We start from the raw sequence: 17,607 nt of genomic DNA, 5'->3' as shown, positions 1-17,607 counted from the left end.
TCTAGTTTCATTCTTTTACAAGTGGTTGACCAGTTTTCCCAGCACCACTTGTTAAAGAGGTTGTCTTTTTTCCATTGTATATCCTTGCCTCCTTTGTCAAACATAAGGTGTCCATAGGTTCGTGGATTTATCTCTGGGCTTTCTATTCTGTTCCATTGATCTATATTTCTGTCTTTGTGCCAGTACCATACTGTCTTGATGACTGTGGCATTGTAGTATAGTCTGAAGTCAGGCAGGTTGATTCCTCCAGTTCCATTCTTCTTTCTCAAGATTACTTTGGCTATTCGAGGTTTTTTGTATTTCCATACAAATTGTGAAATTATTTGTTCTAGTTCTGTGAAGAATACCATTGGTAGCTTGATAGGGATTGCATTGAATCTATAGATTGCTTTGGGTAGAATAGCCATTTTGACAATATTGATTCTTCCAATCCATGAACACGGTATGTTTCTCCATCTGTTTGTGTCCTCTATGATTTCTTTCATCAGTGTTTTATAGTTTTCTATGTATAGGTCTTTTGTTTCTTTAGGTAGATATACTTCTAAGTATTTTATTCTTTTTGTTGCGTTGGTGAATGGTATTGTTTTCTTAATTTCTCTTTCTGTTTTCTCATTGTTAGTATATAAGAATACAAGGGATTTCTGTGTGTTAATTTTATATCCTGCAACTTTACTATATTCGTTGATTAGCTCTAGTAATTTTCTGGAAGAGCCTTTAGGGTTTTCTATGTAGAGGATCAGGAAGACATTTTTAATAAATGAAATAATACAGTAAATACTTTCAACATTTTTTTCATATGTAAGTGTATTTTGGCTCTACATCCATAGATTTTGTACTGCTTTTAAAGTAGTTCCTGGCTCAATGATAAGGATGAGAGCATTGCTGTATTTAAGGTTTTTTCCCCCTGTGTTTTTCATTAAAGAAATAAACGAGAACGTGCACATGGTAAAAAAAAAAAAAAAAAGACATAGAAGTATATAGCATGAGAATTGATGATCCTCCTAACATTGTCCTCTAGTCATTTAGCAGTTTCTTGTATGTAGTTTCATGACTAGACTGCACACATGTATATAACCCTCTTTTCTTTTTCTGTATATGGTAGCATGAATCCTGTTGTGCATTTGAAGATACCACCATTTACAGTATAGGGACATGACCATGACCTCTTGAGATTAAAAAGAACCTTACTGTCTGTTGACAGACCTGGACCAGTAACTGTCTGCTGCTAGGGTTTCCACTGCAGACTGGCTTTGGCTGCTGTCTGGAATTTAGCTTGTAAATAGTTTCTTACACTGATAAAAAGAATGGCTCATTGTGCCTAAACTTTATGTAAACCATAGGGTTTATGTAGAGTGTACCTGCTTTCTGTCTGTAGAGTCTGGAATTTTGGTACATACTAGCAGAGGGTACCTAGGTGACCAGCTCCTGTTAGAAACCCTGGGCACTGAGTAGGGAGCTTCCCTGGGAGACGACCCTTCATGTGTGCCGTCACAGCTTGTTGTGCAGGAATTAGGTGCGTCCTGTGTGATTCCACTGGGGAAGAACTCTTGAAGTTTGAACCTAGTTTACTCTGAACAGTGCCTCATTCCTTTGTTAATTTTGCTTTGTATCCTTTCAGGGCAATAAACCATAATTGTGAGTATAATGGCTTCTGCATTCTGTGAGTCCGGTCAAGTCACCAAACCTGGGGATGGCTTTGAAGACTCCCAACACAGTCCTTTTCAGTCTTTATTTTTTCTGGTTCCTTTCTATCTCCCTCACCTCTGAACTTTGAATACTCCAGGATCCATCTTTAATGTTTGTAGGCCCTAGGTATTTTTTTTATCCATCTGCCATTCTTAGGCAATATCTCTCACTCATATCAAAGTGCCATTGATTTGGGCTCTAGAATGCCCAAAATTTATTTTAGTTTTCATTCTCAGAAGTCAAGTAAATCTACAAGCAAAAAGTTTGCAGATTATTGAAGTAAGAAAAAATTTTATTCTTGTCACTAGAAATTATTTAGTATGATTTTAAAAAATTTTAAATACAGTTGTGCTTGTGGAAATTTGAAAAAGAATTATAATACGTATAACTCTATGGCTGATTCATATCAATGTATGACAAAACCCACTGAAAAATAAAAAAAAAATAAAAAAAAAGAACTATAAAGAAGGGAAGTTACATTGCTGCAATTTAAAAATATCAGAAAAGAAGCAACAGCAGAGTTTCATATTGCAGCGTCATTCTAGGGTATAAGCTAAAAAAGATTTTGGAAATTAGACAAAAGAAAAGTAAATTGATTTACTAATTTTTAGTAGTACTTTTGTCACTCCTTGTAGCATATGTAGTCTTAGGTTTCTCTTGTTCCAAGCTAAATCCCAGACATTCTACCTCTTTGGTGCAGTTTGTACAAGTCAAATGGGTCCTTTGTAATAATGTCTTTTAGCTGAAGTTCTCCTCAAAGTATTTGCATCTCTTTATAAGTAACTTGCTTATGGAAAGGCTTAGTATTATTTCCTATGATTTGTCCTTTGATTATTTTGACATAATACTTTTTGATGGTAATATAATGAAAAGAAGAAACTAAGTATTCCATGGTAATCTGTAAAGTATTTACTATGAGTGCTATTTAGAAAATGAAAACTAATTTTAAAAAGATTACACACTATAGTTTTAAATATTTAACCCATACCTGCTATGGAAACCAGATACTTTGAATTGCTCTAGCTCTGAAGCATAATGTTAACTTAAGAGTCACTGATGTTGTATTTGGTGAAGTGACATCACTTCAACTGACCCTAAGGTGACACTGATGCTTTTACTTGCCCCTGGAACAATCAGAAGACAGCTGCCCTGAAAAAGTAAGTCTCACCATATTTCTCAGTTCATTAAGTCAGTTAGGATCCCGTTGTTAATACTTAGTTTAAAGTGCACAGAATATTTAAATAGTTCTATATAGTTCTTAATTTTATGTCTATGACCTACCTCTAATATTGTAAAATATTGGTACCAGATAAAAATAATTAAAAAGTAAGTATTTTCTGTTGACTGAACATTTAGTTAATAAAATTTTAAATAATTCTGAAGGCATTATGTATACTCACTCATCTTTTAAGACAGTTAATACAAATACTATTTGAATCAGTAGTAAAAAGCAGATACTCATGATAAACTTGATATGAATAGTAACTATAGATGAAAATGAACCATATTTTTCTTATTTTCTTTCATATAAACCCACAAAGCAGAATTGAAAATCAGCAGTAAAAGCCGCCTTAAATACATGACTTAAAAAGCTCTAAATTACTTGTTCTGCTGAGTAGGGAAGCTGAGCACATTGGAGGGCATCATCCTTGTAGCATTGTTTTCTTTTCCTCCTTGACAAAATAGTGCATCCATTGTGACCTTGTGTAACTAGAGACAGGTAACTGGTTAGTAGTCATTATGCTTACTCTTTCTATGCAATCATACTCCTAAAAGCAGAAATGAAATACTAAGAATAGTGTTTTTCTTCTTGATCTTTCTCTTACTCAGGCATTCATTCGTATATTCATTTACACATTTATTGTAAAGTTCAATAAAGCATGGGCTGTGCGTTTATGGATTTTATAGTTCTAAGTTCATGTCTGAAATTCCTTTCTGAATGTGAAAAGTAAACCATTTTTCTCTTTAGGCTTTAATTCTGTCTCTCTGAGAATAGGTTTGTAAATTTTCTTTGTGAGGAAAGAATGTCTTTCTCAGATGAATTTATGTGGAATGCTTTAGATTCTTTTGGAAGAGAATTGGGAGCTTGAGTAAGAGGTATGTTTAAGGACCCCTCCGTTATACTCTCGTCATGAGCAGTTAAGTAGGCCAGGAGTTTTTATGAAGAGAATTTGGGTTTTTATGGTAGAAGGGGGAATTCAGTATTACATAAAAATCAATAGGCGTTCGTTTATATTTATACTACTTTGGTTTTATTTTTGATCCTGGAACATTTTAGTGATGTAACACAACAATGATATGACACAGTCATGAAAAGTTTCCATCACTTAGATGCATTATGAGGAATAAGGCAGAAAAAATGGCAATATTCCTGTTGGTGTATTACCTACAGTCAGTTATTTCGTCTGTATTTCTGGTAGCTGACTTTGAGGAAAAATTTTATTTTGTTCAGAAATAATATTTTATACTTTACTATTGCCTAGTAGGACTAAAAGGGCTTCCCTGGTGGCTCAGAGGTTAAAGCGTCTGCCTGCAGTGCAGGAGACCCAGGTTCAATCTCTGAGTCGGGGAGATCCCCTGGAGAAGGAAAAGCAACCCACTCCAGTATTCTTGCCTGGATAATCCCCATGGAGGGAGGAGCCTGGTAGGCTACAGTCCATGGGATCGCAAAGAGTTGGACACGACTGAGCGACTTCACTCACTCACTCAGTAGGACTAAAAAAATGAAAGAGGCTTCAGAAATTGAAACGCTTACGTGATATCGGTGCTTGACATAGTGTTTTAGTATTAAAAATATTTTTAAAGTGTATAGTTTGATTTTAACTGTTTTATTAAGATATAATTTACATACCATAAAGTTTACCCATTTAAATTGTACAATTCAGTGGTCTTCAGTGTATTTACAAGTTGTGCAGCCATCGCTATGGTCATCACCCCAAAATGTAATTCGATTTTTGAACTCTTGTGTAAGGAAGCCCTACTCAAAATGGAAGTTTTTCTTAGAAAACTAAGATTCTTTTATAGAATTTCTATTTGGAATGACAAAACTCTGGAAATGGATAGTGGTAATGATTGTACAATATTTTGAACGTACTTAATACCAGTGAATTGTATGCTTGAAAATGGTTAAAATGTCTGTTTTACCACAATAAAAATTAATATCCATTTATATGAAATCAGAATTTGCAACTTTAAAATTTTTTGGAAATTTCAGCCTAAACCATGCATGGCCTAACAGTTTTTTCAAACATGTTATATTCAATATCCTGTGATAAACCATAATGGAAAGGAATATGAAAAACTCCCTGGGTTGGGAAGATCCCCTGGAGAAGGGAAAGGCTACCCACTCCAGTACTCTGGCCTAGAGAATTCCATGGACTGTACAGTTCATGGGGTGGTAAAGACTTGGGCGTGACTGAACGACTTCACTTTCACTTTCATGTATATGTGTAACTAAATCACCTTGCTGTACAGCAGAAATTAGCACATTTTAAATCAGCTATTCTTCAATTAAAAAACTGTTACGACACATATTCTTCTATGTCAGAATATTACATGATTAATTTTCACAGACTAAAAGACACATATTAAAGTTGTTGTAGGTATTTTAAAAGAATTTCAGCAGAATTAAATGAAGAAATAAAGGTAATTGGCTTTTTTTCCCTTTAATTTTGCTGTCCTTCAAAAAGCGAGATGGCAGGGACTTCCCTGGCAGTCCAGTGGTTGAGACCTCACCTTTCAATCTAGGGGGTGTGGGAACAGATTCCTGTTTGGGGAGCTGGCATCCTGCAAGCCTTGCAGCCAAAAAACCAGAGATAGAGAAGAGACAGTGTTGTAACAAGTTCAATAAAGACTTTAAAAATGGTCCACATCAAAAAAAAAAAAAAAAAAAAGATGGAAAACATGCCGAGCCATCTATCAAAAGGGGGAAGAACTAAATATAACACCCACACATAGTACTATGAAGATACCTTTTATAGATGTATAAAAAACCTCTGGAGGAAGACACAGATACAGCAGTGTTGGTTGTTCTGGACAGGAGAAGTGGGTGGGAGGGATATTTTCCATTGTTTGAATGTATTACCTATTGAAACATTTCAAATAAAAAATTTATTATCCTGATCCAAGTCTCAGAATCCACATGACTGTGTTCCTTCCTACTGTGCTTTGTTACAGGACATTGCATTGAAATTGAGATTGGGTTGCAACTAGCTACATTGCTTAAGAAGTTGTTTTCTTTCTAGGAATTGATTATGGATTAAGTTTACCACTTGGGGAAGACTATGAACAGAAGAAACATAAGCTGAAAGAAGAATTGCGACAAGATTACAGACACTATCTTACTCAGGTAATGAGTTCTAGTAACTCGTTTGGTTTTGTGCTTTAGAATTTACCTCCTGAATTTATTTTCATAAGATTTTTTAGTCATGTACATTAATATTTACGTTTTTAGGGGTATCTAGCAATGTACTGTAGCGAAAGTTAAGTGATATATATGACATTGATAGAGAAAAAAATGATTCTGAGAATTGGTGCCATGAAATAACACAGACTCTTGACCTTTTAAGGAGGGCAAGGGTTCTAATTTTAAATGAGATGGTGAATTCTTGTTCATGTTTTTTGTAAAGTAGTCATGGTGTAAAATAGTACAGCTAGTACTCTCTTCCCCTCAGCCATGTATTAAAATGACATGTGGAGTTCTAGTTTCTAATTATTTTCCTAAGAACTAAGCTTATAAAACGTCATTCAGCATATTTCCTTAACCATCAAGTTTTGCTTTATGGTTTAATCTATTTACTTATTGGAACTCTTGTTTTAATTTTTTTTTGTTAAATTATATTATGATAGTTTTAAAATATAGTTTACTTTACTAGGTTATAAATGTATCTAAAATAGTCATGATGTTTCTAGTCATCCCAAGAGATTCTTTAGTTTCTTCCTCCTTTGTAATGTTTATTCCACATGTATGAATCGTCTCTTATTTATTCTGATTTGACACAGAGAGAAAGGACTTTGAATACATTTTACCAATGGTTTGTTTCCCTTGACTTTAGGGTATTACACAAGCAAAAAGAAAGGTAGGGTTGCCTGCAAAATGTTCTTCTTTACTGTTTTGTTTTAGATCTAGTAGCTTGTGATTATTTGCATATATGATATTGTTGTTCGAAAACTAATAAAAATAACTTCATTTGTGATTCAGAGACTTTTTAATGGCACCATTTTGGATCCTTGCTTTTAGCAAAATGACAGTCTATACATCTTACGTTTCCATTAGTACAATCAAGCATTGTTTTTGATTCCTGCTTTGCATTTGTTTTTGTTGCTTTCTTCTGCATCTTTTAGAAATATTCTATAGCTATTGTAAATTCATTTGTTCTCAGCATGCACGTTTTTGTTCTTCAAAATAATTATAATTGTACTAGTCGCATTAAGATTAATTAAACAACAGAATATTTAAGATATTCTAAGATATTTTTGAACTGTTTGTTGTCAGTCTGGATTACTCACTATTTTGGTTCTCAAACCTGTGGATTACATTTGCAAACTTATATTGGAAAATGAAGAAAACATTTTGTAAAACTGTTTTTAAAATGAATCTCACACATCCATTTATCTTTCAGCCAACACTTTTTAAACACTTGTCATGGAGATGAATCTGGTATGAATTTTGTCTTCAAGGGGCTTAGAATCTAGTTGTAGAGATAACACTTATATAATTCAGACAGTGATAACTCTTTTAACAAGGCAGGTACTGTAATGATCAGGAAAGGCCTCCAGATTTTTGACTGATCTCCTTGCTCTGATTCTCCGTCCATTCTCCATGCTACTTTCCAGATGATCCTGTCCCTTAGCAGTTGAAATCCTTCTGTGTGTGTCTCCTCTCTGCCTTCAGGATAAAAATTCAAGTTCCTTAGCATGACATGAGTAGTCTCATCACGATCCAGCCTGCCTTCCTGGCCTTGGGCCTCATTGTCCTCTCCCCTTCCTTACCGTTCGTTGGGTGAGGTTTTCCTTTAGTATCTGCTACAGTCCGTGGGGCCGCAAGAGTTGGATAAAACTTGTGACTAAACCACCACCACTTTCACTTTGGATTTTGCATTATTTTATAGACACAACGTTTTTAAAAAAGAGTAGCAATGGAAGGTATAATAAGAAATTGCCTTTATGAAAGAGAAGAATCGAGGAGCACAAATCTTTAAATGTAAAGGACTGTGAAGGAATTTTTGGTCTTAAGATTATTAAGAATATAGTTGTGGTAGAGGAACAGTAGTTCATTAATATGACAAAGACAATTTTTGGTTGACATCTGAGAAGGCGGGAGTGGAGAGGAAAGCAAGGGAAAGAGAAAATTATGTAGGATATGGGGAGGTGGCTGCCATGGCTTCCTTGACCCCTGGAGTATGTACAGTTTCCAAGTCCCATTCTCTCTGGATTTCTTGTCGCTTCCAGACTTTGGCAAGAGTATTAACTTAAAAAAATGATCAAATCTTAAAAGTTCTGCCAAGAAGAGACACTTAAACAGTTAACTACCATCTTCTTTCTAGTCTTTAGAATAAAAAACACTTGGCTATCTAAACACAAAAAGAACATATTTTCAGAAGAAGTTTTTAAACTGAGTCAGTAAATTATTTTCAGCCCAGACCTCTCTCCTGAACTCTTTGACATTTTCACTTAGAAATCTAGTTGGTATCTTGTGTTGAGCACGTCTAAAAGGGGAACTCCAGATTTCCAATCTTTCGACTCCTGTCCCCTAGAAACCTGTAGGCTACCTGTCAACTGTTCTTTTCATTTTATTTATTTTTTGGCCGTAGCACTTATCCACCTTCTAACGTACTGTAGAATTACTCTTCATTGTGTTTATTATTTCTTGTCAGTTCTCCCTGCTGGAATGTGAGCTTTGGGAAGGCAAATATCTTTGTTTTCTTCACTGATAAGTCCCAGATGTATCAAACAGTGTAGACATATTGGCCCTCAATATTTACTAAATGAATGAGTGAATGATTAAAGTTCACTCTGTCGGCCTTATTATTAATTTTTTTCATTTTATTGAAAAGTACAAACATCATCCTGGGCGCGTGTTTGGAGTGGGGCATGGCTTAATGAAGGAATAAGGATGCAGTATCTCTCTAAGCTCAAAATTGGAACTCTTTTTTTTTTTTTTTGATACATGTGTAATTACAAAATGACTAGGTTTACATTGTACTTTGGTATATAGGGATCAAACTGACTCAGGTATCTAGTCGTGTGTCAAATAACAAATAAGCTTAGAATTTATATAACCACCTTTCAAATTAGCTTTTGTAGCACAGCTTATTTCTAAATTCAGATTAGTCTGTTTTATCAATTATTTTGTTCCCATGATGTTTGGAGTGTAACTCTGTTGTGGTACATTATATTGTAGTTATTTGTTTCCATGTTTGTTTCTTCATTTGAATTATAAATCTCTTAAATATAGGGAACATATGCTTATCTTTTTCTCCCTACCACCTGTAAAAGTAACAGAAAAGTATTAGATTGTTTGTTTTATGAATACAGAAAAGTCATAGAATTAGGTTAATAAGTATTGATTGATTTAATCCTCATTACCTAATAATATAGATGCTATTATTATTGTTTTACAAAGAAACAGAAGCAGATAAATTAAGTAACTTCTCCAGATTATATGACTACTCAGCACCAGTACCAGAAAGTTGGGGATTGTATTTATTTTTTATAAATCCCTTGTGTTTGTTTTATCTTGTTCAAAGAGATTTTACATTTTTTAAATCCTTCTTGATCTTGTAGCAACTTTGCTAAGGCAGAACAGATTCCAGTTTCGTTTTACAGGAGACAGTCTGGATGAGAGAGCTTATGCGACTTGCTCAGTGTAGCTCAGCTGGGAATTGCTGTAGCTGGTCCAAGAGCCCAGGCCTCTGGAGTCCTAGTCTGATGCGCTGTCTGTCACACTGCATTACATAAATGCTTAATGGACAGGGATGGAGAGGCTCAGAAAGAAACAACGTTCATAGTTTATGTCTTTGGCATTTAAATAGATGTCCATTAATTGCAGAGAAATTAGAAAATTCTTTTTTCTAATTTTGGTATAGTCTTCACACATTTGTAGTTTCTGCCTTCATCTCCATTTCATTCTGTTGCTCTGTATAATGTAATAATTTAGACTATATTAATAGAATGTAAAGCACATTTATGAAACATTTTATAAAGGCAATTAGGTAATGTATTTTTTTTAATGTGTGTGTCTGTATACAGAAAAATTTTCTATCCACGAGTGAAACAGATCCATCTACTCTGGGAGTTTCTCTTCCTATTGGTGAGAGGTTATCTGCTAAGGTAGGTGGATAGGAATAGTTGTTATGGATAGCAGTTTCTTGAGGCATCAAAATCATGAAAGAGCATACTCTTGATTTAAATGCAAACAAGTTTACGTCATTTTCCATACTTGATTTTTTTCAAAATCTGTTGAGTCTCTAGTGCTGTTCAAAAAATGTTTTGGAATGTCACATTTGTAACCATGTAATATGCTATATTCCTTTAATACATTGATTGAATATTCAGAATTCATTTTTTAAAGCATTGGTTTCTACGCTATAAAGTTCATGGTATATGAAAAAAATTATCAGTGAGATGAGTGGATGAGAGCTTTCATATAGGTGACTTTTGGGCTATTTGAATATGTGTTCCTATCACAAATAAATGTATATTATCTTAACAGGAGATAGTGATTAACCACTGTATTCCTCTTGTAGATATTCAAATTCCCAAGCTAGATCAGAATCATGATATAGTATATAAGGCAGAAGGACAGTAAGTTTCAAAAGACAGCCTCACTCCTTGCAAAACTTTTTTAGATTGTGCTGTTTCAATGATGCTGAAGGTATTGGGTCTTAAGAACATTTCCTAATAACATATTTATGTCTCAATAGAACACTGATGTTATAACATTTTATTACTATGATAATTTTACGTTTGTATGTTTTAAATAGAACCAAGATCTTTCCTTAAACTTGGGAAGGAAATTGATAGAAGCAGGTCTTTCAAGGGTGGGGTGTGAGGAATTGAAGGCAAGAGATATCCTTGAGAAGGAAAGTAGGAAGGTAGCCCGGTCAAGTCTTGGAAACATGCTAATGACAGACCTACTGGCAAACACATTCGTGTACTTCCTGGTGGAAGAGATTTATTTATCAATGCTTTTGGCAGAGTGCGCCGAGATTCTCTAGGATTGCTGTTGGTAAACAAACCTAGAATTCAGGGACTTACTGGTCACAGCTCCTAAGAAGGTATCATCTAAGTCAAGTAACTATTGGAGTATAAAATGCAGGTGTTTCAAAATCAAAACTGTGCCCTCATGTTAGAGATCTCGTGTGTTAATTGGAACTTAAACATGTAGTAGACCTTATTTTAATGTGGGTCCAGAATGGACAAGGGGAACTGCCCTGGTGGTCTCTGATCTCTTCCTTCATCTCCTGTGCCTTATAACTATTCCTGCCTTTGGCATTACTAGTAAAATTTGATGCTGAGTAGGACCTCTGAATTGTATGAGTCTGATTTGACTTTTAGGTACTTTTTCCTAATGTTGAAATTAACATTGCCTTTTTTTTTTTTTTTTAAACATTACCTTTTGGCTTTCTATTTTAAGGAAAGGTTGAAACTTGAACGTAACAAAGAATACAATCAATTTCTCAGGGATAAGGAAGAATCCACTGAAAAGTTCAGACAGGTAGAAAAGAGTACTGAGGTAGGTTTTGCTTCTAAATAAATCTTTACCACCACTTGCTGAATATTTGTATTCACTTGAAAATATTTTTATTTTATTAAACATTTCACTTAGTTTTTATATAAATATTTAGAAAGTTAAGCCAAACTGAACCAAACACAGGAGAGAGATTTAATTTTGTAAATGATTTTATCTCATACTGAAGAACTTATTCTGGTTTTTAACTTTTAACTTCATGGAAGAGATTTAATTTTAGAGATTGGTTTTAAGTAATGTTTGTTTATATTTTATTTTTAAATGATTTTTTGTACTGACAAATTTCTAGCTATATGTATATATATATACATATATATGTAAAGAAATATAACCAAATTTAAGAGTGGTTGAAAAATTTACTGTATCCTATATTCTCTGTGTTGAGAAGGCATTTAATTTGAAATATTCTGAACCAATATTTAACTGCCAAAATATGTGTAAAATCTCCTTGGGATAGTTTATCTTCTCTTTTTGTAACCATCTATCCATATTATTGTTGCCTGTTTATTTTGTATTTATAAAGTTTTATTAAAGGATAACATTTCCTTGAAGGTTATTTCCTAAAGAAAAGATATTTCTTATGGGTGATTAAGTCTTTGAGTTGAGATGGTAAATAGATTAAGTATCATTTGAGAATTTAATTACCTTTTAGGAAATAGCATCTCATTAAGATCTTCTTTTTCTTTTTTTTATTAACCAGCAGAAGAATCAAAGAAGTAAAAAACCTATCAGTCAGGTTAAACCTGATTTACCTTCACAAATACAGTCATCTTGCGAAAATTCAGAGGGTCCTAGAAAAGATGTCTTAACTCCTTCAGAGGCATATGAAGAACTTCTAAACCAAAGACGACTAGAAGAAGATAGGTACCGAAAATTAGATGATGAAATTGAATTAAGGAACAGTAGAAGAGTCATTAAAAAAACTGATGAAGAAGTGGGCGTTTCCAATAAAAAACATCAAAGGTTTGACAGCAAGACTGACATTCCAGATAGAAGATTTCACAGGTTTAATGAGGATCGTGCTTTTGATAAACAGTATTACAGACCAGGATATGATCCAGAAGTAAGTGAAGACATGGATGAGAGGTTTAGATATGAAAGTGATTTTGATAGAAGACTTTTGAGAGTTTATACAAAAGACAGGTATTTACAACTTCATTTTTATTTTCTTTATTTGCTTAATATTGCTCTTGTTACTTTTTATCATTGTTAGATGCTATTTCATTTGATGTACATATTTGATTAATTTTAGGATGCTATCAGTTTTATACCATAATTTATGTGTCACTGAAAAACAAAGAAAAAACCCATGATAAGGAAAAAGGGACCCAATTAAAAAGCTAGGACAATGAAAGGCTACAACTTAAGTAAATATAAAATTAAAAGGGAAATAAACTTTCCCATAGGAAAGGACGGAAAAGAAACTTCCACTTCTCAACCTTGGCACTGAGTGGAGGGAATTAAAAAGAACTTCCCTGAGAATTTGAACTGTAAGCCAGTACTGATTCAGGTTTTCAGTCTGAATTCATGCTGCAGTATTGTCCAAAACCGGAGAAGGCAATGGCAACCCACTCCAGCACTCTTGCCTGGAAAAGCCCATGGACAGAGGAGCCTGGTAGGTTGCTAAGAGTTGGGCACGACTGAGCGACTTCACTTTCACTTTTCACTTTCATGCATTGGAGAATCAAATGGCAACCCACTTCAGTATCCTTGCCTGGAGAATCCCAGGGACAGAGGAGGCGAGTGGGCTACATGGGGTTGCATAGAGTCAGACATGACTGAAGTGACTTAGCAGCATTGTCTGAAACAACCCTGAGGCGAGAATTCAGTTATCTTGTTCCCATAGGGCGCCATGGTGACTGGCATGAGAAAAATAGCTTCTCCTTGCAATAATTGACTTAGAGCCAGATTCAAGGCTGTTTGAGTTTCAGATGTTAAAATGTGGCGGGGGGGGGGGGGGGAACACTTTAAAATAGATGAAATACAGTTCATTCCTTTAATGTTTCTGTGCTCTAAGTACTTTCATCAACATTTTTGCTTTTAAGTTACTTATTGAACATTTATTTAAGTGAAATGGCACTTACTTTTTTTGATCAGATTTTTAGGTGCTTTTCAGTTCCTTTGGATGTTCTTTCTGTGACACTATTTGTAATTTATTAATTGCTACAATGGGGTCTTATTAAGTCATTTGTCTTAATACTCAAAGCTTGCTTTAATCTAACTTTTGATTTGGAGATAGAAATATGATAGGATCTGATATTTTCATTGACTAGATAACCTGTAGGGATTAAATGTAAGTATTGAACAGTTTATGGGACTTGTTTCATTCATTCATTCAAATAGATTATTTTTTTAATATTTTAGAGAATTTTGTGAGACATAATGCTACATGATTATTGTTCTAATTATTAATAATCATACAAAACCTTTGCAGTTCTTTCTCATCTGCTCTTTATTCTGTAGTTATTACATTCTGCTCATATCCAGTCTTTTTTTTATTTTTAGTTTTTTAATTGGAGGATAATTGCTTTACTAGGTTGTGTTGGTTTCTGCTGTACAACATGTTCACTCTGATTCAGGTAACCTGATTGAAGGATTAGAATTCTGTAAAGTCAGTTATAGTTTATCTCTTGTTTGGATCTAATTGTACTTCAGAAAATGCTCCAAATTCTGTGACATTTTATATTTGAAAATATTTATATCTGGAGGTCGTCAAAGGCTGCCTGAACTACAGGAAGTCTCAGTTGGGAAAATACAGATATTTTTGGACTCTTGGTACTGCCTTAACTTGTACATGAGAACTTTTTTTCCTTATGGTGTCAGTTTATGTTTAGAGTATAATGTATACCTTTTAAGATTGAAATTTCAAAAAACTTATTGTGATGGTTGTTTTGTTTTTAACATATTTTAGTCTATTATTTTTGTAATTATACCTTATGATAATTTCTACATGAACTAACAAATCAATTTCAGCTCCATTATTTGAGAACAGTCTTTTTTCTTATGTATCCCACGAATGAAATGAAATTTCTACATAAAATCTTCCCCAAGCAGTAGTTTAGATTAAATATATAGGTCAGTGTGACTAATTCCTGTTATATATATTAATGTTTTTAACAGTATTTCTTAAAAATGTGAATCATTATTATACATTTTGTTATTGTGTAAGCTTTTACATCTCTAAATGTAAGGTTTTTCACATATGTCTCAATGACAGTTGAGGTTAAAATTGGATTTCTGTATTTCAGGTTTGTAGATTTCTTTCCAGCAAAAAGGAAAAGATTTCACATTGATCACTAGATTTATTTAGCAGGCAGAATTGTTGCTAGGAAAAATGACTCTGCTTGTTAGTGAAATTTTTGAGACTAAAGAAATGTGTACCACTATTTGGTCTCTTGCTTTAACTATTCTTAAAACTGTTGTTCCTTGGTATTCAAGGGGGATCCATTTCAGGACACCTCAGGGATATCAAAATCTTTGGATGCTCAAGTCCCTTTGGTAAAGTGGTGTAGTGTTTCCTTATAATCTATGCACATCTTCCCTTATGCTTTAAATCATCTCTAGTTTACTTATAATATCTAATACAATGTAAATGTTATGTCAATAGTTGTAAGTGCTATGGAAGTAGTTACCTGTTTGCAAGAAATTCAAGTTTTGCCTTTTGAAACTTTCTGGAATTTTTTTTCCCCCTCAAATACTTTCTATCTGAGATTGGTTGCAGGACCCACAGATACAGAAAGTGAAAGTGTTAGTTACTCAGTTGTGTCTGACACTTTGCAACCCCAGGGACTGGAACCCACCAGGCTCCTCTGTCCATGGAGTTCTCTAGACAAGAATACTTGAGTAGTAGCCATTCCCTTTTCCAGGGGATCTTCCCGATCCAGGGATTGAACCTGGGTCTCCTGCACTGCAGGCAGATTCTTCACCAACGTTTGAGCCAACAGGGAAACCCCCACAGATACAGAGGGCTGACTATATACTGTCATCATTTTTTGGCTCTGCAGGTCATTTTCTTTTCTTTTTAAATTGATTTTATTGGAGTACATAGTTGGTTTACTGTCTACTTAACCAGAAGTTCTTGAAAACAAATAATCACTACTGATTGTGAGAAGTACAAAGTTCTTCATACTTCTAAATTTCCCATGTTCTTTTTTTTCCCTTTGAATAGTCAACATGCAGTGAATTCTAGTTTTGATTTTTATTTTTAGGTTTTTAATCTTAGTTCTTTCCTAATTACCCTATTAACTTTTCCATATACCATTATGTATTTATTAATGAAATATTTCCCTCACTTTAAATATGAGAAGATAAAGCCCAGGAATGATTTTACTTTCTTAAATTAATCAATCACTGACAGTGTTTTAAAATAGGTAACAGATGGTTAGCATTAGCTTGACAGTTGCACTGTGTGTGTATGTGTGTGTCATTTGATACATATTTACCAATTTAAGTAAATTAATAATGTTTTAGGAGCTTTCTGAAGTTGAATATAATACTGTTTTATAATACTTTGAAACTTTTACATGCTTTTAAAAGAGATAGTCATCCTAGTCTTTATTATTTATTAACTTGAGCTGTAGAAGTTAATATACTACCTTATTATGTTTTACTTTACAACCAATGTTAATGTAATGGGTAAAGGAAATTTTTAGCCTTAAAAATGTTTCTTTTTTAAAGTTTTTATGTGACTAAGGCAGTTAGCACTTCCAGTTTAACTCTTGAATTTGTTAGTTTGTAATTGTGATTTTCATTTAAGAAAATTCTGAAATTATACTTCATGTGAAATTAGAATCTGAGCTAGAATCTGACTCAATAGACTAAGTGCTTGCTTATTGTAGGACACTCTTAAATGTGCATGCTTAATATGTAAGATATAAATGAGGAGAAATGGCTTATTAGAACATGAGTTTATTAAACTTGGTATTACTTTTTTTCCTTAGTTACTTTTTATTTGGAAGGACCATTTTTATGTTGTTTTCACCACTTTAAAGATGGGATCAATATTAGAGAAACCCATTATTGAATTAAAGTGAATATGAAAATTGGAAGAACAGAAAACAAGGAGAAAAATAGTGACCAACATTTAATAGCTCAGTAGTTTTCTTATAATTTCTATAGTTGAGAGTCCCCCTAGCAGAATTCATTCACATTAGAGAAATTTTTGATATGAAAACAAATAGGTGGTGTAACCATTATGAATTTTATGATTTAAGTAAGGAGGGAACTTGATTCTTTCTCCCTGTAAGCTGTGTCAGGACCAACAGGTGGTAAATATTTTATTTTTATGTCATTCTTGATGGCGTAAACATTGTAAATTTATTCCTGAAGGAGTTTTTTGATTCTGTGGTTTATTAATGAAAAATGTTTTTTATTATCAGTTAGAAATTGTTCATTCACATTTAACTTAGCTGAAAATACTTGTGGTTTTAAACAACTTGCTTTTTCTTCTGTAAGAGAGTAATTATTTTTTAAAAGATAAACATGCTAATTTTTAGAGTAAATTTGGCCTCTAGCCCATACCTGTTTTCTTTGGGCCTTGAAATTTGAACCTAATTACCTAGAATTACTGACCCATGTCTTCAAGGAAATAGAAAAAGCTTTTTCCATTTAGCATAGGTTTAACTTTTTTTGATAGTAAGATGGTGAAATATTTTGTAATTATTTTATTCCCTCAATCAAATCTGATTTGATATGTCAAAGGAAGTAAAGTTCTCCTTTTATGAGATCTGTCCCTTTCTGAAAAAACCTCAGTGGCTTGAGGTGTGGTAAGTGAGCCTGTGGATCAAAGGTGGTAGAATATTTAAATAAATTAGTTCTGGGTCACAGGGATAGTTTTAATGTGGAACTGACTCCCAAGTTATAACTAAACAGAAGGAACTTACTGGCCCTAACTGGAATCCCTGGATCTGAATAAATTAGGCTGTTCTTAGATGATTGATGAGTTCATTACTTGTGGATTTTATCATCTATCAGTCTCCCCTTAATGTGAAGAGGGCTGAAGAGATAAGATACAAATGGTGAAAGGGTTGCTGGCTCTCACCACTTCACCTGTCTTGGGACTTCTTTTGCTTCAATAAAATAAAAGTAAATTGTGAGAGCCTCATAAAAGCTGTTAAAGCCAACTCATTGGGATAGTTAAGAGTGATTAAATGCTAAATTTATTGTAAATA

At 33.7% G+C, this 17,607-nt stretch overlaps 1 protein-coding gene across 11 annotated transcripts in view; it reads left to right on the top strand.

Moving 5' to 3' along the window:
* Positions 1-17,607, top strand: part of CSPP1 (centrosome and spindle pole associated protein 1) — a 116,847-nt gene that overhangs the window by 22,358 nt on the left and 76,882 nt on the right. For 6 of the 11 annotated variants that reach the window (XM_065903500.1, XM_065903496.1, XM_065903497.1 and 3 more), the window contains exons 4-8: positions 5,931-6,034; positions 6,741-6,764; positions 9,937-10,017; positions 11,324-11,422; positions 12,138-12,580. In XM_065903500.1, the coding sequence (XP_065759572.1) occupies positions 5,931-6,034; positions 6,741-6,764; positions 9,937-10,017; positions 11,324-11,422; positions 12,138-12,580 (751 nt within the window). The remainder of the gene's footprint in view (positions 1-5,930; positions 6,035-6,740; positions 6,765-9,936; positions 10,018-11,323; positions 11,423-12,137; positions 12,581-17,607) is intronic. The other 5 variants (XM_065903498.1, XM_065903495.1, XM_065903501.1 and 2 more) reach the window with 3 other exon arrangements.

Source organism: Muntiacus reevesi, chromosome 12 (assembly GCF_963930625.1).
Source record: "Muntiacus reevesi chromosome 12, mMunRee1.1, whole genome shotgun sequence".
In the NCBI taxonomy this organism is placed as follows: domain Eukaryota; kingdom Metazoa; phylum Chordata; class Mammalia; order Artiodactyla; family Cervidae; genus Muntiacus; species Muntiacus reevesi.
The sequence above is the reverse complement of the archived record's forward strand: the minus strand, read 5'-3'. Positions and strand labels throughout refer to the sequence as shown.